The following is a 25,525-nucleotide window of genomic DNA, read 5'->3' as shown; positions in this document are numbered from 1 at the left end:
TGGTTGAGTGCGTGGCAGGTGCGCCGAAGCTGTTGTGTATATCGGCGATCTTGCGGTGGAAGAACGAGCCGAGTGAGTCGCAGAGGTCTTGCGAGGGGGTGATGTTGTTGTTTCCAGCGCTGGGGTTGGAGAGCTCTTTGACGATGCTGAAGAGTTCCTTGCTGTTGTGGGCGTTGTTGTCCAGTCGTTCTGTGAATGCTGTCTTCTTGGTGGAGCGGATCAGCTGGTGATGTTTGCAGGTGGCGTGCTTGAGGGCAGTCATGTTGTCTGTAGTCTGGTCGTGACGCCAGGCTTTCTCGAGGGTGCGACAGTTCTTCTTGGAGTTCTTGAGTTTGTCGGTGAACCAGGAGGTTTTCTTGCTGCCGGGTCTACTGGGAGGGTTCTTCAGTGGTGCAAGGTCATTTGCGCAGTTGGTGAGCCACTGTGTGAGGTTGCTGGCTGCTTCGTTTGGGTCCGTTGTGCTGGCGGGAGGGTTCTGCCGGAGGGAGGTGGTGAGCTGCTCGGTGGTGATCTTGCTCCAGCTCCTGCGAGGAATCTGTTGTGGGTGGTGGTGGGTCGTTGTTCTTCTGAAGATGAAGTGGATGCAGCTGTGGTCAGTCCAGTGGAGTCCGATGGAGTGGCTGAAGGAGATGTGCTTGCTGGAGGAGAAGACGGGGTCAAGCGTGTGGCCGGCGTAGTGAGTGGGGGTGTTCACCAGTTGCTTGAGTCCGAGGTTGGCGAGGTTGTTCAGCAGGGTGGTGGTGTTGCTGTCCATGTTGTTCTCCAGGTGGAAGTTGAGGTCCCCTAGGAGGATGTAGTCAGCGGAGGGGAGGGCGTGCGGGCTGATGAAGTCTGCGATGTCTCCGCTGAATTGTGTCCGTGGTCCCGGGGGTCTGTAGATGAGGGTGCCTCTGAGGGTGGTCTTGGGATCAGTGTGTATCTGGAAGTGGAGTTGTTCGGCGGCGGTGAAGGTGTCATTGGGTGTGTGCACGCGAATAACAGGCCGAGTAAGGGGCACACACACTGAATGTGCCATCCTCAAGCGCAATTTGCATGTCTACATATTTATAAATGTTTTATTACAGACTCTTATGTGACTATTCTCTTGAATCTGAAAATACCACCGTTTTAAGCTCTGTCGAATAAGGTGCACCGAGCAGGGCTGGCTTTTGGCATGGGCGCCCTGGGCCCAGGGAAGGGCTGCCAATTTTCAACAGGGCGCACAGAGCTATCTGTGTTAAGGTCCTGTAGACAGGCTCGCCCCTCTCACTTGGCTCCAATTATTCGGATTAAACCGTTTTTTTTGTTTTGCTGTGGGTGCTGTTTCACACCCCATTAACACATTTGTTTTTGTTGTGTGGGAGAGGTGTGGCGCCGCGGCCAGGGCGACTGACGCTGGAATCTGGGGATCAGGGTTCGATCCCTGGCTACGGCGGCAGGTTAGCCCAGCACCATGTGACTCTGGGCAATAGCTCGCTTAATCTTCCCGACGGCCCCCAGCGCCTAGAGACCCTTACGGGTGATTGTGCGCTTTACAAATGTGGATTATTATTATTATTATTGTTGTTTTTGGGCAGTTTTACATAGCGAGACCTCGACCCTAAGGTATTGGAGCGCTTAACATGAGCACCAGTTACATTACACCAGGACACATTCGTTTTTTGGTAGTCACGGGGAGATTAAGTGATTTGCCTAGAATCACAGGATGTTGAGCCGGCGCCGAGACTTGAACCTGGTTCCCAAGCTCCCTTCCACCGTGGACCAACAACCCTATCGGCCCCACCAACAACTTCACACCAGTGTGAAGTTGAGTGTAAATCTAAGTTAATCTATTTAAATTAATGTTTTAACATGTAAAGATTAGACACCCCCCATCCGTGCTTCGTTTATATAAATTGCCCGCCTGTACTTTTACTTGGACTTTGTAACAATATTAACTGATTTTTTAATGTATTTTTATAGCTCTAATGTACCGAAATAAAGATTAAATGAGTGAATGAGTGTAAGTCGGGGGGGGGGGGGGTTGGGTGGAGAGGTGCTCATATTTTCTGTTGGGAGGACAGGTGCTGCTTTGATTTAAGCCTTCAGTGTGTCTAAACTGTGAACACAAAATCGGCCCCCTATTGCCTCATTTTATTTACCAGCATCATCGAGGGCATCAGATTTCTTTTCGCCCAGGGCGCTGTATGCACAAGGGCCGCCCCTGCCTGGGAGTGAATAAAGCACCTGCCCGGCGGGGCACCTGTCAAACTGAGGTGCATCCTCAGCAGCACTTTAATCGGCATCACTTCAGTCAAGTGCGGGCTGAGCGGAGCTCCGCTGGGTGGCGCTCTTACTCTGGACTTGAGACGGGCGCCCCGGGTCCGGCTGTGAGAGTCCCTGTCCAGCCCCGGAGTGTGCAGGTGCTCTCGGCACCGCCGGGCCTCGGCCGCCAGAGGGCGCCGCGCGGCCGCGCAGGGAGGCGCTGAGCGTGGGCAGCGGTGGGACGCGGGACGCGGAGGATGCTGCCCGGCAGAGCTGCCGCCTCCGCTGGCTGCCAGCTGCTGCCGGGGCTCGGAGGACCATGAGGAGCGGCCGTGCGGATCGGGACCCGGGGCTCGAGGTTCTGCCCCCCACCCCCGAGCATCCCTGAACCTCCCGCGGCGGCGGCGGGAACATGTCGATGGCCGGGGGCCGGAGAGGGCTGGTGGCCCCCCAGAACACCTTCCTGGAGAACATCGTGCGGAGATCCAATGGTAAGCAAGCGACCTGACCCCCCGGGGTGCGGTGGAGACTGACTGACCTGTGATCCTCTACAGGGGATTTCTTAGAGCTGACCCCTGCTCTGCTGGTGAGGGGTCCCCAGGAAGTGACTTCAGGACAGCTGGGTGATGCTCAAACACTGCCCGGTGCCTCGGGCATCTCTTGGGACTGGCCTGTATATCCTGTGGTGCTCTCCCCGTGGACTGGCCTGGGCCATAAGTATGGTGTCCCCCCTAACCCTCCCCTCCCCCCCCCCCCCACTGCTGTGGTCCCTGGTTTGCGGGGCTCCCCCTGTGCACTGTACATGGTCTATCGGGACTGGCACTTAACATGCAAGTGGGACGGGTGCCCACCCTTTCTCTGTGGGGTTATCGCTGCACTGGGACTGCCAGATGCACTTCAGGGGGTGCCCTGAATGGGGGGCGGGGGGTGGTGCCCCAGTCCAGGGGCAGTGCAGTGCCTGAGATTCCCCGTGCATTGTCCCCTGCACCCAGGCACTTTAGGGGGTTATAATTGCTGTGCACATCTCCCCTGGTACTGAAGGGGTGCTCTCCCCTGACCCCAGTGTTACAGAGGGAGTCTGACACATGCAGAGCACGCTGCATGTGACGATTCGTCACGTAGTGCCTGGAAGTGGGGGAGGGGAGAGTGGCCGTGCCCTCTGTACGCCAAGGGGTTCTTTACACTGATGCCAGCTAGGTACCCAGCAGCATCGTGTCATCATCACCCCTTGTAGAGACCCCTTACTATGGGGGGTCTTCTGGCATTGGTCCATGCAGAGCCGGCTGCCCCTGTACAGTACAAGTACTCCTGTACGCACCTCTGCGCTTGGAGGGGGAGGCTGGGGGTGTCCCTACATAGCAGTACACTGGTGATGCAGGGGGGTTCCGTACACTGACCCTTGCCCCCCGCAGGTTTGAGGGTCTCCCTCCGCCCTCCAGGTATGCAGGTCTGCCCCTGCCCCGCACACCTCCAGGGCAGGACAGGTCCTTTGGCAGCGCCTCGCGGCGTTCAGCGGGGCGAAGCCCCCTGACACGCACCCAGGGGCAAGGAACCTAGAGACACTGCTGAAATGTACCGTGAGACTGGCACAGGTGCCATCCTGCCTGCTTTAACCAGCTGGAGTGAAACGAGGGCGAGATTTGTCTGGGATTGCTGGAGGCATCCCCCTCCCCCAGCAACCCCCCCACCCCCCCCCAGCAACACCCCCACCCCACTCACCACCACCCCCAAGCGCTGCGTCTCCATTCGCCTGCTATTAAGCGGATAAACATACCTGTAAAGCATAGCGATTTATATGGCATATGCTAAATTGTTGAATCGAGCGCTTCAGAGCACGCATTGAGTATAGAAAGCGCTTTAAGAATGTGTGCACTATACAGTGTTGACACAGCTTTAAGTTTTTGTACTTGTTAATAATATTGAAGGAGCTGATTCAGTCTCATTAGATTTTCTGATTGCTGTGATGTTATAATGCTTTTGAAACGCTCTAAAACTGTATGTATATTTTGAAGATGCAACAAAATATTTATTTGTAATAAAACGGTAAGCTGTGTTGAAAACGACAGGGAACCCACCGCCTGGGAGAGTTATTGGCAGATATTACGTTTTTGCAGCACATAGTCCTAAGTATGTAACATCCCCTTACTGAACACTTTCACCAAAACTTTCCATACACGTTCCTTCCTGCTTCTCTTTGGCTCGTATACCTGGCATTGTTCAGGGGGAGGGGGGGTGTATCGGAAGGTACCATTCCTCAGAGGGAAGAGACGAGGGAGGCATGGGGCTTGTCCTTTCACCTCTTCTCTCTCTAACCCTTTCCTTTCTGGCTGGACCGCCTCACTCTCTCACCTATAAATCTCTGCTTCCTACCGCCACACGCATGAGCCCTACTGCCTGTCACTGCTGTCGTACATTTTGAGTCAAAGATCTAAACTCTACCACAGTTGCACGTGTATTTCGTGTATTTAAAGAACACCGTTTCTGTCTTCCGGTTCCTTGTCTCATTGGATGCTCTGGTTGTCCGCCCAGGCGTGTGTCGGTGTGGTTCTGCCTGCTCTGTTTACCTGTGCGAGCATGCTTGCGCATCGTTCGTTGCTGTAGCATCGTGCTACAATAACTACAGACACACGTGGCTGTTAGAACTGGAGCTTTATTACGTGCTTGTTACTCCTGCCCTGTCCCTATCCTAACTGTTGCTTCCACACCTGTGCTTCTTCGGGCCATTCCCACCGTCGCGTGCCGGTGTCCACGTGAGTGCTGAGTGCTGCGCGCGCCCACGCGTCAGCTTTGGATCTGCCCCAGCGCCCGCTCAGCGTCTCTGTAAAGAGGCTTCGGTTTCTGCGCCTCTTTGCTGAGTCTCTGCACGCGCCGCCGTGTCCGAGCATGCTCGGTCCGCGCGCCTCCATGTCCCGGGGTCTCCTCTCGCTCTACCGTGCCTCTGCCACACTACACACCGGCTCTCAATATTTTCAGTGTCTGCACCTGTTCATCATGCGACCATCCTGTGTGTTTGTCCAGGCTGCCTCTGTGCCCTGCCTGTGCAGCCAGCGGGCCGCTGTACTTTCCGCGTCTGTTCTGTTTGCTTCTGTGACCATATTTTGCACGATAAACATGCATCTCTGTTGAAGCCCTAGATCTATGCATGTTCTGTTTGTATGCAGGGCTTTAGGTGGGGTGGGTCCTGCTAGGCCAGGGCCTGCTATTATCAACAACCTGCTTTGAAATGGGTCTTTCTTGGGTGCGGTGTTCGTGTTCCTAACTTTACAAGCAAAACAGATCGTTGTCTCAACCTCTGTAAAACGCTCAAGGTAATCCATGTCAGTGACACAGTTCCTGTTTGCATTTCACACGTTTTACTTCATTCTGCATTCCTTAAGAGCATTTGCCTCTTCCCAGATGCGTTTGTGTAGTTTTTTCTTTGCCACATAAGACTCCTGTGTGGTGCATCCTGGAAGCTGAGTTGCCTCGGTGTCTGGGTGAGCTGTGGCTGGTGGTTCATGACTGGGTACGATTGAGAGCTCTGGAATTGGGACTCTGACTGTCTCACAGTGCTTGGAGGTGCTCAGACGGCATGCCCATCCAATCTCTGGCCTCTCAGAGCAACACACAGTGCAGTGGTCATTTATGTTTGATTTGTAGTTACAATTTTACGTGACACAGTGTGGAGCAGGTATGTACAGCTTTTGAAATGTGGAGATCACCAAAATAAAATAAATAAAATGCAGTGTTTCCAACTGAGCGGAGTATGTGTGTGTTGTAGGAGAGATAATGCAAGTAGTCCGCGCTGAATGAGAGAGTGGAAAGATAGTGATGAAGAAAGAGATGTCGTATGAGATATGTAGATGGAGGATTCCAGAAAAACAGGAAGAGAAAAAGGGATTGACTATCTAACTTAGTAAAATATTGCAGAGGAGCTAGTGTGAGTGAGAGAACAGGAGGGACTGAGACACTGAAAACTACTACCCCTTTCACAGATTTTAGTAATGCTCAATTCAGTCTTATATTTTCAGATTTCGTGTGATTATTGTTACTGATTTGTTTCATGCTGGTAACAAGCATTGGCAAAGCCAATAGGTTTAGCTTCTTTCAGGCACATGCTCAAGGTTGTGTGATTTGCCTAGATGCAAGAATATGATTGCCTAGTATTTCTCTGCCTCTGTGTGTGCTCTGAATTTCTTTGTCCATGCCCTGCTGTCTGTGTATTCACAGTGTTTCTATGTTCATGCCCCTTTCTCTGCAAATGCTTAGTTTGCCTTTGTCCTTGCCCATGTCTATGCTTGCTCAGCATTTTTCAGTCCACGCCCCAGGGTCTGTGAACGCTCAGCATGCTTCCAACTATGCTCCAGTGTCTGTGAACGCTCGGCATTCTCCTGACCATGCTCCAGTGTCTGTGAACGCTGCTCAGCATTCTTTAACCTTGCTCCAGTGTCTGTGAACGCACAGCATTCTTTGGACATGCTCCAGTGTCTGTGAACGTGCAGCATTTTTCTGACCATGCTCCAGTGTCTGTGAACGCTCAGCATTCTATGGACATGCTCCAGTGTCTGTGAATGCGCAGCATTTTTCTAACCATGCTCCAGTGTCTGTGAACGCTGCTTAGCATTCTTTGACCATGCTCCAGTCTGTGAACGCTCAGCATTCTTCTGTCCATGCCCCAGTGTCTGTGAACGCACAGCAGTCTTTGACTATGCTCCAGTGTCTGTGAACGCTTAGCATTCTCCTGTCCATGCTCCAGTGTCTGTGAACGCTCAGCAATCTTCTGTCCACGCCCCAGTGTCTGTAAACGCTGCTTAGCACTCTTTGACCATTCTCCAGTGTCTGTGAACGCACAGCATTTTTCTGACCATGCTCCAGTTTCTGTGAACGCGCAGCATTTTTCTGACCATGCTCCAGTGTCTGTGAATGCTCAGCATTCTTTGGACATGCTCCAGTGTCTGTGAATGCGCAGCATTTTTCTGACCATGCTCCAGTATCTGTGAACGTGCAGCATTTTTCTAACCATGCTCCAGTGTCTGTGAACGCTGCTTAGCATTCTTTGACCATGCTCCAGTGTCTGTGAACGCTCAGCATTCTTCTGTCCATGTCCCAGTGTCTGTGAATGCACAGCATTCTTTGACTATGCTCCAGTGTCTGTGAACGCTGCTCAGCATTCTTTAACCTTGCTCCAGTGTCTGTGAACGCGCAGCATTTTTCTGGCCATGCTCCAGTGTCTGTACACGCTCAGCATTCTTTGGACATGCTCCAGTGCCTGTGAACGCGCAGCATTTTTCTGACCATGCTCCAGTGTCTATGAACGCTCAGCATTCTTTGGACATGCTCCAGTGTCTGTGAATGCGCAGCATTTTTCTGACCATGCTCCAGTATCTGTGAACGTGCAGCATTTTTCTAACCATGCTCCAGTGTCTGTGAACGCTGCTTAGCATTCTTTGACCATGCTCCAGTGTCTGTGAACGCTCAGCATTCTTCTGTCCATGCCCCAGTGTCTGTGAATGCACAGCATTCTTTGACTATGCTCCAGTGTCTGTGAACGCTTAGCATTCTTCTGACCACGCCCCAGTGTCTGTGAACGCTGCTCAGCATTCTTTAACCTTGCTCCAGTGTCTGTGAACGCGCAGCATTTTTCTGACCATGCTCCAGTGTCTGTAAACGCTCAGCATTCTTTGGACATGCTCCAGTGTCTGTGAATGCGCAGCATTTTTCTGACCATGCTCCAGTGTCTGTGAACGCTCAGCATTCTTTGGACATGCTCCAGTGTCTGTGAATGTGCAGCATTTTTCTGACCATGCTCCAGTGTCTGTGAACGTGCAGCATTTTTCTAACCATGCTCCAGTGTCTGTGAACGCTGCTTAGCATTCTTTGACCATGCTCCAGTGTCTGTGAACGCTCAGCATTCTTCTGTCCATGCCCCAGTGTCTGTGAACGCACAGCAGTCTTTGACTATGCTCCAGTGTCTGTGAACGCTCAGCAATCTTCTGTCCACGCCCAAGTGTCTGTAAACGCTGCTTAGCATTCTTTGACCATTTTCCAGTGTCTGTGAACGCACAGCATTTTTCTGACCATGCTCCAGTTTCTGTGAACGCGCAGCATTTTTCTGACCATGCTCCAATGTCTGTGAATGCTCAGCATTCTTTGGCCATGCTCCAGTGTCTGTGAATGCGCAGCATTTTTCTGACCATGCTCCAGTATCTGTGAACGTGCAGCATTTTTCTAACCATGCTCCAGTCTCTGTGAACGCTGCTTAGCATTCTTTGACCATGCTCCAGTGTCCGTGAACGCTCAGCATTCTTCTGTCCATGCCCGTGTCTGTGAATGCACAGCATTCTTTGACTATGCTCCAGTGTCTGTGAACGCTCAGCATTCTTCTGTCCATGCCCCTGTGTCTGTGAATGCACAGCATTCTTTGACTATGCTCCAGTGTCTGTGAACGCTCAGCATTCTTCTGTCCATGCCCCAGTGTCTGTGAACGCTGCTCAGCATTCTTTGACTATGCTCCAGTGTCTGTGAACACTCAGCATTTTTCTGACCACGCTCCAGTGTCTGTGAAGAGCACATATAGTTGTTCTCTAGGTGGTAGACACCAATGTGATTTTTCTAGTATAAGTGATAGTGAGCATAGCTTGAGGTGAAGAAATGTCAAAAAGCTAAAAAAAGCCTCTTGTTGACTGAATCAAAACTTTATTGGAAGACTGGGGAATACCACTCCAACCTGTTATTGGTAATGGAATAGATATGTTTCTGCCAAATACTGTAACCATACAAAGGGGTTATGGCATTTGTTAGGGCTTTATGTTGACATTCTATCATTCTGCAGGGAGAAGTGGGTCAATGAAAAAAGAAACGTGTATCTACAGTGTGTAGTTTGAAAATACGACCTGTATTCCACATTCAATGTGGCTTGTTTACCATTGTCAGCACCTATAGAAAAACAATTAAGAGGCAAACAGAGAACATTATTATGGTGAGATGGGGCTTTCGAGCAAGCATGTCCACATATCTTTCACAAGTTATGACAATACCAAAATATGCTCACTGTGCCACAGTATTCCCCCTACTGTGAATTAATCAGATCTATGTACTGGTGATGCTATGTAAGTGCTTACCCGCAATCATCAGCGTTAGGCCTCAAATTGCAAAATTTCAAGCAGACTTAAAGCAGGACTATATATATATATATATATATATATATATATATATATATATATATACACACATATATGTACCCCTTCGCTGCTAGGCCTTTTTCTCATGTCCTAAGCCTTTTTTGGGCTATTTGGGGTAGTTTGCGGTTAGGTCCCTGTAACTTTTTGACCACTTAAGGTATCCACGCCAAATTTGCGTCCTTTTCTTCAAACACCATGGGGATTTTAAAGGTACCCAAGGTTTGTTGATTCCCCTGGAGGGGACCCAGAAATTAGCAAAAATATAGCTACATGTTGTTTGTTTTGGGAAAAATGGGAAAAAGAGCTGCAGCTGATAGCGTCTGTTTTTTCCCCTGCAAATAGTATCAACAAAGAGTTTGTGGTGCTGAAATCACCATGTTACCAGCTTTCAGGGACTGACAGACTTTTGTTAGACAACCAAACATTTTTGCATAGTTTTGCCATTTTACTAGACATAGCCTATTTTTGCTATTTTTGTGCTTTCAACCTCCTTACAGTTAATGGTAGAAATGGGCATGAAAGCAATGATGTATCCTGGACAGCTATACAATTCTGAAAAGTAGACAAAATTCCAAATCCAGCAAGGGGTCACTCGTGTAGGTCCTTCAAGGTTTTTCTATAGAAACTAACAGTTGAAAATAGAAAAAATTGAAAAATGAGATTTAAAAAAAACAGCCATTTCTCCCAACGTTTTCACATGTAAGTTCTTCTAAGAATGACATATTTTTGAAAGCAATATACCATTGCATTAGCTGAACTCTTCTGGTTGTGGTGATATATAGGACTTGTAGGTTCACCAAGAACCCAAAGAACCCAGAGTCAACAACTGAGCAGCGTCTTGCAATGGTTTTTTATGGTGTACTGGGTATATAGCAATTCATTTGGGAAAATGTAAACAGGGAAAAATCGGTATGATAGACGCCTATGTATTTCTGAACTGGGAACAAAATATAGAGTTCAGAAACAGCAGCTATTTGCACATCTCTAAAATTTTGGGTACCCATACCAGCATGTGAATTTTAAGACATTTTTTCAAAGTGACTTCTTTTTTACACATTGTCTTATATTTGGAAGGCTGAAATACATTAAAAGTCAATACAATTCTATGTTCCCCTAAGTCTCCTGATAAAAATGATACCTCATTTGTGTGGGTAGGTGTAGTGCCCGCGACAGGAAGCAACCCCAAATGCAACGTAGACGCACCACATTTTCACAGTGAAATCGGACCCTTTTTTTGCAAAGTGCCTAGCTGTAGATTTGGAATCCGACCTCTGCCCGCACCCAGGGAAACCTAGCGAACCTATATATTTTTGGAAACAAGACACCCAGGGGAATCCAGAATGGGGCGACTTGTGTGCCTTTCACCAGGTTCTGTTACCCAGAATTCCTTGCAAACCTCAAACTTTGTTAAATAAAACAACACATTTTCCTCACATTCCTGTGGTGGAAAGTTCTGGAATTTGTGTGGATCCACGAAATTCTATCCACCCCGCATTCCCCAAAGTCTTCTGAAAAAAAAGGTACCTCACTTGTGTGGGTAGGCCTAGTGCCCGCGCCAGGAAATGGCCCAAAAGCAACGTGGCCACACCTCATTTTCACAGTGAAAACAGTCACTTTTTTTACAAAGTGCCTAGCTGGAGATTTTGAACCCTAGCTCTGCTGACAGCTAGGGAAACCTAGCAAACCTATACATGTTTGGAAACTAGACACCCAGGGGAATCCAGGATGGGGTTAACCAGGTTCTGTTACTCAGAATCCCCTGCAAAACAAAAACTTTGTAAAAAAAAAAAAATCCTCACATTTCTGTGATAGAAAGTTCTGGAATCTGCGTGGATCCACACATTTCCTACCACAAAGCATTACCCCAGGGCCCCTGATAAAAATGATACCTCAGATGCATGGGTGGGTCAAGTGGGTCAAGTACTCACGACAGGCAAGGGCCCAAAACATATTGAGGAGACACCAAAATTACCTATCACAAAACAACCTGGTTTTGCAAGGGGGGTCTTGGCCTTGGGCTCGGTGGCAATCTCGGGAAACCTACCAAACCCACACATTTCTGAAAACTAGACAATCAGGGTAGTCCAGTAAGGTATGGCTTGAGTGGGCCCCCCAACATTTTTCTCCCCAGAATTCCCCTGCAAACCTCAAATTTAGCTGAAAGAAATCACATTTTCATCAAATTTCTATGTGGGTAAGATCTGGTATCTGCATGGATCCACAAATTTCCTACCACCCAGCTCCCAGGTCTCCCGATAAAAATGGTATCTCACTCATGTGAGGTATCATTTTACTCTGGAGACTGAGGGAAACGCTGTGGGGTAGGACATTTGTACCGGCACGGTGATTCCATGCAAAAATATGTGGAAAATATGTATTCTTCAGCTAAATTTGAAGTTTGCAGGGGATTTTGGATAGGAAAATGTTGGGGGATCCACGCAAGCCATACCTCACTGTACTCCCCTGGGTGTCTAGTTTTTTAAATGTGTGGGTTTGGTAGGTTTCTCAAGATGGCCGCCGAGCCCGGGGCCAAACACCCAGGTGTAAAAATGAAGTGTGTCCATGTTGCATTTTGGGCTGTGTCGTATCGTGAGAAATAGGCCTACCCACACAAGTGAGGTGCCATTTTTATCAGAAGACTTTGTGGAATGCGCTGTGGGTGGAATTTTGTGGATCCACGCGGATCCCAGAATTTTCCATCACAGAAATGTGAGAAAAACCTGATGAAAGGCACTCAAATCACCCCATCCTGGATTCCTCCTGGTATCTAGTTTAAAAAAATGTACAGGTTTGCTAGGTGTCCCTATATGCCAGATGCGCTACGGCCCAAAATCCATGGGTAGGCACAGTGCTAAAAACAAGTCCGTGCCTAGTGGACTGTCTGCCGCCCTGTGGGGGGAAATTGGGGGGGTGGGTTGCCCCGATATAACCCCAAGGGGGGCAGAAAGATTGTGGCTATTTGTTTGAGGTGTAGGCATTGGTATGCCCATTCTGGGCCGCCCCACCCCCTCGCATATAAAAAGCCAGCATAATCACTGGTGCCTAGTGGGCTCTCTGATGCCCCCTGGGGGGCAGATCAGGGGTTACTGCCCCATCTGTCTCCTGGGGGGGAAGAAAGACTGTGGCATTTTTGGGGGGCACTGGCAGGCCCATTTTGGGCAACCCACACCCCTGATTTAAAAAAAAAAACCTTGATGCCTATTAGGCTTTCTGCACCCTCTGGAGGCAGATAAGGGTCTTTTGCCCCTTTCTGCCTCCCGGGGGGAGGTAGAAAGACTGTATCATTTGTTTTTTAGGTGGGGGCATTAGCATGCCCATTCTGGGCATCCTCCATCCCTACATATTAAATAAAACCCTGCCTAGTGGGCTTTCAGCCCCCCGATGGGCAGATTAGGGGCTACTGCCCCCGTCTGCCTCCTGGGGAGGGGCATTTTTTGGGGAGGGGAAATCCCTGTTGCCTAGTGGGCTATTTTGCCCCATCTGCCTCCCATGGGGGGGCATACAGCCTTCTTTGGGGGGTAGGGTGGGGGCATTTTGATGCCCATTCTGGGCAGCCCCCATCCCTAGCCTGTAAAAAATAATACCTGGCATCAAGTGTGCCTCGGCCCCCATGGGGGCAGATCAGGGGCTACTGCCCCATCTGCCTCCTGGGGGCAGAAAGACGGTAACATTTTTTGGGGGGTGGAGACATTGATATATATGCACATTCTGGGCAGCTCCCACCCCTACGTATATAAAAATAAAAAACTCCTGGTGCTTAGTGTGCTTTCTGTCCCCCTAGGGGCAGATTAGGGGCTTTTGCCCTCATCTGTCCCTGGGAGGCTATTGCCCTAATCTGCCCCTGGGGAGACACAAATTCTTTTGTTTTCTTTGGGGGGTGCATTTTCATGCCCATTCTGGGCAGCCCCCACCCCATGCCTATAAAAAACTCCCTGGCCTCTAGGGTGCTTTCTGCCCCCCGAAGGGGGAAGATTGTGGGCTAATGCCCCCATCTGCCCCCGGGGGGCATAAAGACTGTTTGTACACACATTATATGGGGAGAGCCAAGGCCCTTAACCAAAGGGCCGCTCCCCCCTCCCTGGTGGCTGGTGGGTGGATCTCTGCTTGGAGATTGCCCACCTGAGGTGATCCCCAAGCAGGGATCCACTAGAGAAGGGTTCCATTAGAAAGGGGAGACTCTCCTCTTTCCAACGATATCTCTCCCAATTGCTTCGGTGTTCCGGGGGCTGAGATAGCCTCACGAGCACCAAAACAATGAAATTGATGCGAGCGATCGGCATTGCAAAGAAAATGCAAAGTAGCCTGGAGAGGGTGGAGGAGCTCTTCTCCAACCTCCTGAGGCCAATACAAAAAAGGAAGTCCCTATACTGTCTGTAGCCGAGGGCTTTCATGCCCCTATCCTCATGACGGAATGGTTCCGTCATGAGCACAGGAGCACTGGTGCTCATGATGGAACCATTCCGTCATGAGCACTGAAAGGGTTAATAGAAGATTTAAAAGGTTGGCGGTATTAGACATACATCCTTGGTGTATAGACAAAAAAAAGTGGGTTTGCTCATTTGATCCACACATCTACTGACACTCTAAGTCCATAGCAAAATTGTCTAAGTATCACTTGGTAAGAGGTGCTCATAAATGGTGTTTTACACCCACCCACTGGAGTGTCAATCTATCTGTGGATCTAGAAGATCCAGACCTAATATTATATACACTACACCGAGCACACCCAATCATTATTTCTATGATCCAATCAAAGCACGTAACACATGTTAGAAGATTACAGGGAGATTTTTTTTCATCATAATACAATTTTCAAAAAAGTACTTGGTCCAATTTCCTGAGAATCAACTCCAAAAGGTACTCTAGTCACACTTCCCAATCAGGTCTTGTATATTTTATTTCAAAGACATAGATGTAGAGATAGCAGCAGCTGACGCGCGTTTTGCCCGCAGGGCTTTTTCAAGACACAAAACTAGAGCTTCATATCAAGGTTTGTGGTTTTAACTGCCACATTGGATTCGATATACTAATGATAGATTTTCTTTAAGTATTCACTTTCCCATGATGGAGCAGCAGTGCGCATTCAATGTCGATGAGTAAAATCAAATAATTATGGTCGAGGCTGTGAGGAGTATCACACAATCCAAAAACAGTCCACAGCGGGCCCTTCGGACCTTGATACGTCCGGAAGCCTGTGGTGTAACAGGCGTTGTCTCGGGCACGTTCATCTCTCCAATCTCTTGAAAATTGCATTATGATGAAAAACATTCTCCCTGTAATCTTCTAACATGTGTTACATACTTTGATTGGATCATAGAAATAATGATTGGGTGTGCTCGGGTGTAGTGTATATAATACATCCTTGGTGTGGTCTTCCCTCAAACCTTTTGCTGTCATCCCTCCTGTTGTCTGGATTTAATTTTTTGTTGACATTAGGACTCTGTGCACTTTACCAATGCTAAACCATTGCTAATGTGCTTGTGCTCTCTCCTTTTAATATGGTCAAATTAGGCTATGCCTAATTGGGCGCATTTAATTTACTTATAAATGCCGAGTAAAGTGGTACTACATGTGCCACGGGCCTGTAAATTAAATGCTACTAGTGGGCCAGCAGCACGTATTGTGCTAACACTAAATTAACAATTCTAAAAAAATGCCCCTTTTAGAAAGCTAGCATTTTCATGTCTTATCCAATTGCTGCCTGCAGCCTGTGTCCTGGTCAAATGGCCATGAATAGTTGGCAGATGGCCTTTGTGTATTCCTTCCAGACAGTGAGACAAAGGGGGACTTGGTGTTGCAGGATGGGAGGGGCAAGCTGTTTCCTATCCCACTTACATTTCAAAGCTCTGACTCCAACACACTCACAAAGGAATGTGACAACAGCCTTTTGTCACCGTAGACTACGTGGAACTGAGGAAGGGGATGGAAGTAACTTTTCAGAATCTGATGTGGGGAGCCCAAAAGTTTCACCCACTTCAAAAACTGGCACCAGGCTAACTACTGGATCTTTAGATCAACTTTTCAGTAAACACCGTGAACTACGGAGGACCCCCAGAAGGACTATTTTGTACTTCAGAGGACTGTCCTCCTGCTTGAAGCTTGTCTTGTACCATTAGAAAACTGCCCTGCTGCTTGAGGCCTGCCTTGCTGCTTGAAATCAGGACTACCAGATTGACTTGAAGGAATTGTTGGCTGGTCTCCTTTGAAAACAACAGGGACACCACAAGCTCCAGAGTCCTTGAACCCTATACCTGGCCTTTTAGAGTGAGTCCTGATCCCCCCCTCAGGTGGAATCCAACCAGTCCTGTACCCTTGCAAGTGGGGCTCCTCCTGCCACAACCTGTAGCTTGGGACATCAAAAAATGTTCACCAAAAAGTGACCTGAGAGCCGACCGGAAACTGGGACCCACCTGCTTGTAGATCGTCCAAGGTGCATCGCCGGTCTGCCTGACTTCGCAGTAGCTCCCACAATGTTCTTCTTCACAGCAGTAAATCTTGTTCAGCGGGACCTCTGAACAATGGTATATGGTTTCGTGGAGCCCTCGTCAGCTACATCCTGCAGCCGCTGGGGAGTTTCAAATTTCAAAAAAGTGATAATTGCCGAATGTAGAAATCTTCACTGATACTTCTTTCAGAAGCTCCCAGACGGCAACGCCTCCACCTCGGACACCGCTGGTTGCAATGACCCTCCGAATTTTACCTTCTCAGCAATTTTTCTTCAGAATTTCTTCTGAGTTAGAAGTCAAGCCGAGACTGGCCCAGTCCACGTTGTGTAGCCTTACGGCGCTACATCGCAGTCAGCCTTTACTGTTGACTTTGCTCCAGTTTTCAATGCCAGATACCCACTGTTGGCTCTTTTAATCTTTTAGGTGCTATTTACTTTTAAAAATCATAACTCTGGTTCTACTGATTAGATTTAATTTGTTTGGTTGTTATTTTTAATTATTAAAATGTCTATTTTCTGTAAATTGGTGTTGGATTTTTCTTGTGTTATATTTTCACTTCATTAATGGTTGTATGATGCATATATAATTAACACAGTGCCTCTAAGTTAAGCCTGACTGTTTGTACAAAGCTACCAGAGTGTTAAGCACAGGTTAGTTTATTGACTTTTGTGGACCACACTAACAGGGATTGTGTTTGTTGCTAAGTTAGCCTGTCTCCAAGAGGGCCACAACAACACCAATACTACTAATAGGGCAGAAGCACATTCTTTCCAGTGGAATTAGACGCAAACACTGTTCACCTGGCCTCCTGGAACTGAATCATTGTAGGCTCCCAGAAAGTTATCTTGGAAAATTGTCCTCATGCTTCAAAACGGGGTGGTGGATTTTTTAAAAGAGTTCTGATACAGCGTGTCATATCTTGTTAAAGTTTTATGTTCTGCTTTAGGTTATATGTTTTAGGTTTCAAGTCTTTGATTTTGATTCTGTTTCTAATCTTCTGTACAGTGCTGTGATACTCTTGGTTCATGTTCGCGCTTTATAAAACCAGTAGTGGCTGGTGTGCAGGCGGAGTGGGGGGCAGGGATGATGGGGAGGTGGGGAGGAGGGAATTGAAACAGGCAACAAATAAAAATAAAAAAATAAATAAAAGGAACGTACCTTCCGCATGCCACCCAGTGCTCTTTTCCATGTCCTCGCTGCCGCCCAGGCTCTGGATGCGTCTCCTCCTTTCACCTGGCGCTCTCCTCTGCGCTGACTCAGGCGTAAAGGGAAGGACTTCCACCCTTGCACAATGCAAAGCCAACCATTCCAGCTCCAGGATTGGTTGGAGCAGGCTAACCCAGCACTCATTTTGAGGCTGGGGGCCTGCGGCTGCAAACCGTTGTTGTTTCTCAGCCTTGAAATTGCAGGCTCTGGAATGCGCATGTCAGATTGTCCGGCTCTAGACAGCCAGCCAATCTGACCTGCGCACTGGCAGGGGGCTTCATTAAAAGTGCAATTGCACTAATCAGCCCCTCCTTTGCAATCGCGCTGCAATAGCGCGAGCCTGGGACACATTAATACAATTTTATTTATTACCATTTTATTAATGTGTGTGCCTGCACTGCAGCCCTCGCAGCAGGTGGGGTGACGCTCCTCTGCTATAATGGAGGAGCCGCCACAGTATAAAACACTTTAAATAAATTAATGGTCTTCACTACCTTTCAATCATAAACCCAGTTTCTTACAGACTGTTAAAATAGGCACATTGACTGACTTACCGCAGGTTTTATGAAAATAGGAGGATGTCCTCACTGTCAGTAAAGCATAGAGAAAATCCAACATTAGACCAATCCAATAGTACCAGACGTCAATGAGCATAAAACATAGTGTGGTCAGTGTGAGGAAAGGTAATGCCACGTGCAGACTCCAAGGAACACTACCAAAGAACGCTGAAAGTAGGTAAATTCTCCCTACTCAATGAGCACCTAACCATAGGTAACTCCCCAAGTCCCTGGGGGACTTTGTTCAAAAAATAGATTTCATAAACTAAATAAAGCCTGGCCTACCCTGGGTGGGGGGGGGGGTGGATTCCTCTTTCGGTCCACTGCTACGGCTAATTGGCTCCTGGGGCGTGGAGAAACCTGCATCCAAACCCGACTGATCCTAATGAATCCATCTCAGGATGCAGAGTGATGTCTATTTCCTGTGTTCACCATTAGGAACATGGGAAGGTTAGTTCTATCCATGCTGTGGTACCCATTCAGCAACTAAAGTGATGGTGCAACATCTGGATGGCAGGTATTGACTCAGCATTATTCGCTTCATGGTCTCGTACAAGCTCGTATATATCATCTCATTTCCTCTATAACATCCATGCCGTAAAATATATTTGTAAAAAGAGCTGGGGATAAACACAATGCAGGAGGGCCATGATTTGGTATGCAGCTTCAGGAGCATACAGCTGCTCTAATGGATGTAACCCCCTCTCTGTGCGGGCTAAGAGATATACCAAGTAAACATGAAGAGGGCATGTTGTCCTATTCAACACATGGTGTACAATATATTCCAAAATACTTATGGAAAATGCTAAAATTATTCTCAACAAAGGCAGCCCATGCAATTGTGTATCTAAAAGCAATATCTCCATTTTGTTGAATCTAACCACAGGCAATGCGGATTGAAGAGTGTATACTTGTGTAAGCAGCATAAGGGGCTTTATATACACAGCACCAGGGCATGTGGTTACCTCTAGGGTGTTGTTCTCTCCATGGCACAAATAAGGCCATAAGCAAACAATTTCAATGGAGAGAGAGGCGTTATTCGGGTCAAGGTACCCAAATGGATGTCATTATGTTAGCCCCTAATATGGGGCTTCAGCCTTGTAAGAAATTGAGTTGTTAGTTGACTAGCATGTGAGCCCTGGTCACGCAGCAACCACAATCCTTTTCAGGGTGAGGCACAAGCCAGACCTTAAATTAACCAGTGCTCTGCCCTCTGGTAGCTTGACACATAGCAGCCAAGCTTAACTTGGAGACAATGTGTAAAGTATTTGTGCAACACTTCAAACAGTAATAAAGTGAAAATAACACACAAACAGGATCCCACTCCCAAGTTAGAAAAATAAAACGTTCTTCCATAAATAAAACAAGACCAAAACGACAAAAGTCTAATCAGTAGAACCAGAGATATGCAATTTTTTTTAAGATGTTGGTGAAAATAGCACCAAAAAGCACAAGGTGTCTACAGTGCACCAGACCAGGACAAAGTCACAAGTTCAGGCCAACCGCGATGGACCAGGACAAAGTCACAAGTTCAGGCCAACCGCAATGGAGTGTAAGCTGGCAACGGGGACCCAATTAGGTCCGCTAAATAACGTATCTTAAACTCTGTTTGAAGAGCGTTGCGAGGATCTTCGGCAGAGATATGCCACACAGCCGAAGCGATGCATCGGCTCCAAGTTGTGGTGAGGCTGTGATGCGAGGTACTGCGTCATGGTTGAGGATCCTGTAGACTGGGCTTTTGATGAGAAGTCGGGCATTGAGGTTGTGTTGCTCAGTCGGGGCAATGCATTGGTTGTAAGCAGCTTCACGGCTGTGATTCGTAGGTCCGTCGAGGATGCTGTAGGTGAGGGATGTGAGGGCCTGTGCTGAAAATGTGTCCTGCAGCAGCGGTTCCGGTGGGGCTGCGAAAGATTTGCGGGACTTTCAACTGATCCAATCCACGCAGCAATGGCGATGCGTTGCTTCTGCTTGGTGTTGCGCTCTGCAGCAGAGGAGATGCATCAGTTCTGCTGGGTCCACAGAGGCTGGCAGAGCACCTTAAGCCTACTTCTAAGGGTCCAGGATTGAGGTGGCACCAATTGGCAAGATAAACTCCCAGATGGCAGAGTCCAGGTGCAAGGTTGTTGGCAACATGTAGTGTCCCTGAGGCTTCAGATCAGGAGGACAGCCAAATAGCCCTTGAAGTCACTCTGGGTTCTTGGTTAAAGAGATGCAGGTCCAGTCCTTCTCACCCAGTCAAGACGGCAGGGCTGCACTGGGAACAGAAACCAGCCCTGGCAGATTGCTGTTTGACCGGCCGCGGGAGCAAGGGGGGGGGTCGGTGTGCTAGCAAAATTCACTGCTCCTGCTTTTGTTACAGATGGCAGATAATGCAGCACTGCCGCAAAACCGGCCCTCATTAACAACACCAACCCCCACGTGCACAAAACCAGCTTCCACCCCTCTGGCCCACCGGGAAAATGCCTGGAGCCCGCTACGGCAGTCTGGCCCTGCACGAGGGCAGCAGGTCAGCACAATGGGGCAACAGTCCTTCAGAGCAGCAGTCCAGCAGAGTAGCAGTCCTTTCAGCAGCACAGCAGTCCTTCTTCCTGGCAGAGTATCCACAGGTCCAGAAGTGTACTGAAGAGTTGCTATCTGAGGTACAGTATTTATATCCAGTTGTGGCTCTGAAGTGAGGAGAAGCTTCTAGAAGCATGTCTTTTAAGTGCACAGGTGCCCTGTCTTCCTGGCCCTGGCTCCAGATTAACTCCAGGTAGTATGCAGGTCTTTGTGTAGACAGGACACATCCTATTCAAGTATAAGTGGGGCTGGGCCCAGCTCCTTCCTACCATTCTACCAGTGATGGCCCATCCAGTCACATCCAAGCTCCCCATCGTGTGTGGGTGATTAGGAGGGATACACAAAGCCCAACTATCAATTACCACCAGTTGTGACCCAGAGACAGGCTGCAGGCACCAAATGGCTAAGGCAAGAAAATGCCAACTTTCTAAAAGTGCATTTTCAGGATTGTATTTTAAAATCCAACTTCACCATTAGTTAGGATTTTTCATTACTATTTCCAGAGACACCTAACATGTTCATAGTTGAAAATTACACTTATTAAATGTAATAAGGCAACTCTAATGTTATACAATAAGGGAGGTAGGCCTTGTATTAATGAATAAAGGATTTCAGACTCTATCACTACCAGGACATGTAAAACTTCATAGTGCATGTCCTACTTTTTAAATAAATGTCTCCCTGCACTCTTGGCTGTCCATGGCCTAGCCTATGGGTGGTTTAACTATATTCAAAAGTAAGGTGTAAGCCTGGCAAAAGGTTTACTTTGCTAGGTTACAATTAAAGTTCAAAACGGTACACACATGGTGCAGTGGAAGGCCTATGACATGTTTAAAGTGCTACTTACGTGGGTGGCAAAGTCTGGGCTGCAGGCCCACTAGTAGCATATAATTTTCTGGCCCTTGGCACAGGTAGTGCCACTTTACTAGGGACCTATAAGTAAATTAAATATGCCAATTGGGTATAAGCCAATCTCACATGTTTAAAGAGAGAGTGCAAGTCCTTTAGCACTGGTTAGCAGTGGTAAAGTGCGCAAAAAACGAATTCAGCAAAGACAGTTCTGAAGGCAAATAAGGAAGAAAATGCCAAAGGTAGGATCAAAGAGTGGATGGACGGGCAAAACAATTTCCACAGAATGATGAATGGATGTGCGGGTGTAAGGAACAGATGGAATCGTGAAAGAATGAATGGAAGAATGAAAAAATGGCGGGTTGCAAGAATGGGTGGATATATGAATTGATACAAAGTTGGAAAGGTGAAGGCATGCACTGATTTGTGTATGAATAGATGGCGGGGTGAAAGGATGGATGTATAGTGGGAGGATAATGAAATGGTGAAAGGAACTATTCTGAGGAAAGTTGGGGTTGCTCCCTTCACCTGCTCATGTGATTACAGGTATGGTTCAAGTGGGGGTGTTTTGATTTTCTGGTTGCTGGCATGGCCCGCTATGCCCCAGCCACTCCTAGGAAATAATTCGTGTCAGCATCTCTGCCAGGGCCCCTGTGACATCAAGCCTTTTACCCATTCCCCGCCTGCCTGTTCTTCACTGAAGCAGCACTGTGGGCGGGTAGTGACAGAGTCCGGTGGGTGACTCCCAGCAGGGGGTCTGTCGGGTAGGAGTAGCGGTGAGCTCAGGCCGAGAGCGGAAGGACGTGCGTGGGTCTGAGTACAGCCCGGACTCCCGACCCCAGGACTCCACCGGTGAACGCAGCACAGTGTATCAGAAAAGGGCCGGTGCTGAAAGGAAACTTGTGGGGAGGCTGTGTCCACGGGTGGGATTGGGGCATTCGAGTGATTACTGGACAGACATCACGAGGCGTTCTTTCTGCACTCGCTGTTCGTGCTCTCACTGTGTACGGTTTGACGGGGCCCACTCTGTCCTTTGGCACGCCCTCTGAACCCACGCCATGCTCACAGTGTGCATCCTTTACACTCCCACTGTCTTGGTACCTTTTCGTACGAGACTTCCTCGTCTTCCTGGCACACACTGTGCGCACTGCCCGCGCCCACTTCTAACTATGCACGGTGCATGGAATAAACCTGCAGCAACCCGTTTCCTATTAAATTGTTTTGCGTGATTATTTATGGCAGTGCATGCCATGTTTCTCGGGGGGGGGGGGGGGGGGTATGGATAGGGTTGACTGTATCGGCACTGTGTGTGACATATCATCTTGTCAGCAGCACGTTAGCATGCTTATAGTTACCCGTGCTGTTTTGTCAGCAGGAACTCCATTGACAACTTGCACTCTAATGTAAGCAATGACGTCAGATCAGGAGCAATATCCGGATCCTCCCGCCTGGTGTTTCAGAGTGGGCACGGGTCGTGCTCTGCTGACTTGTGCACTAGCACCACCATGGTCCCGTGCAAAGCTCCTTGGAATTGCTGGAAACCGTCGTTTCTTCGTGCAGTGCATGTTTACGAGGCAGCGCATCGCAGACAGTGTAGAGTTTGCATAATTAGTGTCCGTTTGTGAACGGGTAACTTGCTGTCAGACATCCTTTTCACGCGCGGTGCGGGGTTTGGGCTGCCTCCTCCGCCCTGCACGGTTTCCCGGCACTGCCCTAGCACAGTGCGCCTTGAAGCTTGGGCAGGCAGCGCCTCGACAGTGGCTGTTCCTGAGGGCTCCCCCTGTCCACAGAACTCCCAGGGTTCAGAGGAGCCCAGGCTGGGGGAGGGGCAGGTCCCAGTCTGGAGATACAATCTCGGATCACAAACCAGGGACTCCGGTAGCAACGAAATCACAATTTGTATCTAAGGAAGTCCCTTGTTTCTACCGCTGCTCACGAAGGACATGGCACACCTTCCTATATGAACACCTCTACTGCCCTGGGAGTGTGAACGCAAGTGCACTTCTGCCGTGATTACTTTCCACCCTTGCCGGTATCTCCCCTCCCCCTCCGCTCCTGCAATGACATGCCCCCTCTTGACACCAATGATCAGCGTGGCACTGGCGGGGCAGAGCGCGCTATCCTGATTGGTTGTCTGTTTCATTTAGCGCCTCCACGGCGTCTGATCCCAAGTGGGCGTTATACGGTGATCATGACCGAGAACGACTCGGAGGGTGGGAGGAGGGGGGCAAACCCCTCGCCAACTAGAGTCCGATATGACCGAAGTCTTATACCTAGGAAACACGGGTATATGGAGTTTACTTGGTTGAATTTTTAGTTCGCTTTAATCAATATTCTCATTTTCTCCTCTTAGTCTATTTATTTTTGGTCGATGGAAAAATGAAGTAGCCACTTGTATTTCCACATGTATTAAACTGGTGCTTGTATACTTGCTAACAGGCGTGCGTTTTTTTAGTGCTCACTAGCCACATACTATGAAAAAACAATATTCTCAAAAACAGTATTATCACCTGAAACTATTTTCACTGCAGTACAGGTACATGCTCGCATGGGCAGCTACTTCAGGTTCATTTATAAACCCTATGCCCCTTTAAACTCCCAGGTGCTGCTGATATGCATAGCTTTTGGGCTTATTTAATCTTGACTAGCAGCAAATACAGACACAGTGCATAATGTCTATATTTTTCAAATGCAGACCGGAAAACACGTTTTCGGTCTGCAGTATTGAGCATATTATTATTAAAATAATCGAACATCTATAGTGCTATTTACAAAAGGTGAACACAAACACACACAATATGCCCGAGTACACAACACAAATGCATCTTTTCATGGTAGTGAGCCCTTACGTGTGCATCCTAAAATTCCTTCATTTGTCACCACCACCACCCCTATGGTGCAAATTGGAAACAATACATCAGTACATTTTGCAAACAAATGTACCGTCCTGACTGGAATATCCTCGGCGACGTAAAAGGCATTAGGACTCAACCATACATATGCAGAACATATCATAATGTGACTTTAAAAACATGGACCTCGTAGTAATTAGTCTTAGACAAATACCAGAAAGTCATCTAATGACTCTTAATCCACTCCGCAAGTATGACAGGTGAAGTAGTGAAAACGGTAGTGTTCATAGTCATTACATATTTGAAACCTCAGAGCAACTTCTTCAGAGGGGTTAGAGAGGGTATATGAGTGGGTGGGGCGGGGGCAAGAATAAGCCCGAAACTGGTTCTCTGGGTAGAATTATAGTCCCACTCAATGCTTTAAGTGGGCAGGTACTGTCTTGCACTGAGTACCTGCTCTTCGATTACCTGTACTCTTCAGTAGCGGTCCAAAACTTTCAACGGGAGGGTACATATGTAGTAAAGAGGTACTCTGGGATAGTGCATATATCCGCGTCTACATTTCAAGCACTGATCATACTTAAAAATCTGGGCTTCTATACCATGTTTTACGATCTTAATGAAATTAGTTGAGAACATATTCTCGAGTCCAAAGTCCATCAAGCTTATAGCCACAGAGTTACTTTGTTAGCACCAAAGCAAATGTCCATGATTATTTGTGGAAATCATCTCCCACATTAAAGAACGAATCAACGCCGGTCCATTATTTCCAGCCTCACGTAGATAATGTGAGCAGAGTAAAGCGGACTCCTCACACACATTTGCCAAGTGAAATCTTACCAAATTCTAGTGGTATGTTTTCTGTGTGAGTGCTCTGGTGTAGGTTAAAAAGGTTCTCTAAGTAAAGTGCCTCCAATTTGTCGAATTCCTCATTGTTTTTCCCTTTCTAACTGAGCAGCAATGGAAAAAATAAATGGAACAATCTTTGCATTAAAACATTTAGAATGATAGAATAAGAAACAGTATTATAACCCATGCAGAACTGTTTTACTTCAACAACCACTTACTTGTATTTTTATGGTTTCAAAAACTCATCTGCGGTGTCAAAGACAGATTTGAGGGCATAGAGATGTCCAGGTAATCATAGCTTCCAGTCTTGTTAAAAAAACACATTTTACCTCTGAGTTACACTTAGGGTGAGACTGCCAACGTGCACCCAAATCGGGGGCACCCCACCTATGGCGGACACGCCCGGGCTAGCCCATCTTGTTGGATATGGCAGCAGGTTGCCACCAAGCAATATCGGCCACAACAATGGCACCCCGGGCCGGCGAAGACCCGGCAGTGGTTTAACACTTACGGGTCCCCGCCGACCCAGTTTGCGCCAGTCCCGTGCATAACATGGGCGATGGAGTGTTGGAGTTGTCTTTTTTCCACTCACCGCTCTGCCAACAGAACGCTGCTGGTCCCCCCGCTGGGGTACCAGCTCAAGTCCTCTTTTGTGGCTGGCGGGTGAGGTCATGATTGATGGGGCACTTCAGCTCCATAGAAGGCATCCTTTTGCTTGGGATAGGTGGGGTGGTGGTCTCACGGGGGCCCTCCCGGGGGTGATTGCAGCAAGTTGGCTAGAGTCTTCGCTACCAACAGGCCTTTATGACCAAGGTAGCACAGGC

General features: G+C 48.2%; 1 protein-coding gene across 1 annotated transcript in view; it reads left to right on the top strand.

Annotated features, from left to right (window-relative positions):
- The first annotated feature begins 2,450 nt into the window (after positions 1 to 2,450).
- KCNH1 (potassium voltage-gated channel subfamily H member 1) overlaps positions 2,451 to 25,525 on the top strand; it is a 1,297,290-nt gene continuing 1,274,215 nt past the window's right edge. Inside the window, 1 exon segment of the mRNA XM_078649724.1 lies at positions 2,451 to 2,714. Coding sequence (XP_078505850.1) covers positions 2,636 to 2,714 — 79 coding nt within the window. The 5' untranslated portion in view covers positions 2,451 to 2,635.

The sequence above is a fragment of the Lissotriton helveticus genome, chromosome 6 (genome assembly GCF_964261635.1).
Source record: "Lissotriton helveticus chromosome 6, aLisHel1.1, whole genome shotgun sequence".
NCBI classification, from domain to species: Eukaryota; Metazoa; Chordata; class Amphibia; order Caudata; family Salamandridae; genus Lissotriton; species Lissotriton helveticus.
The sequence above is the reverse complement of the archived record's forward strand: the minus strand, read 5'-3'. Positions and strand labels throughout refer to the sequence as shown.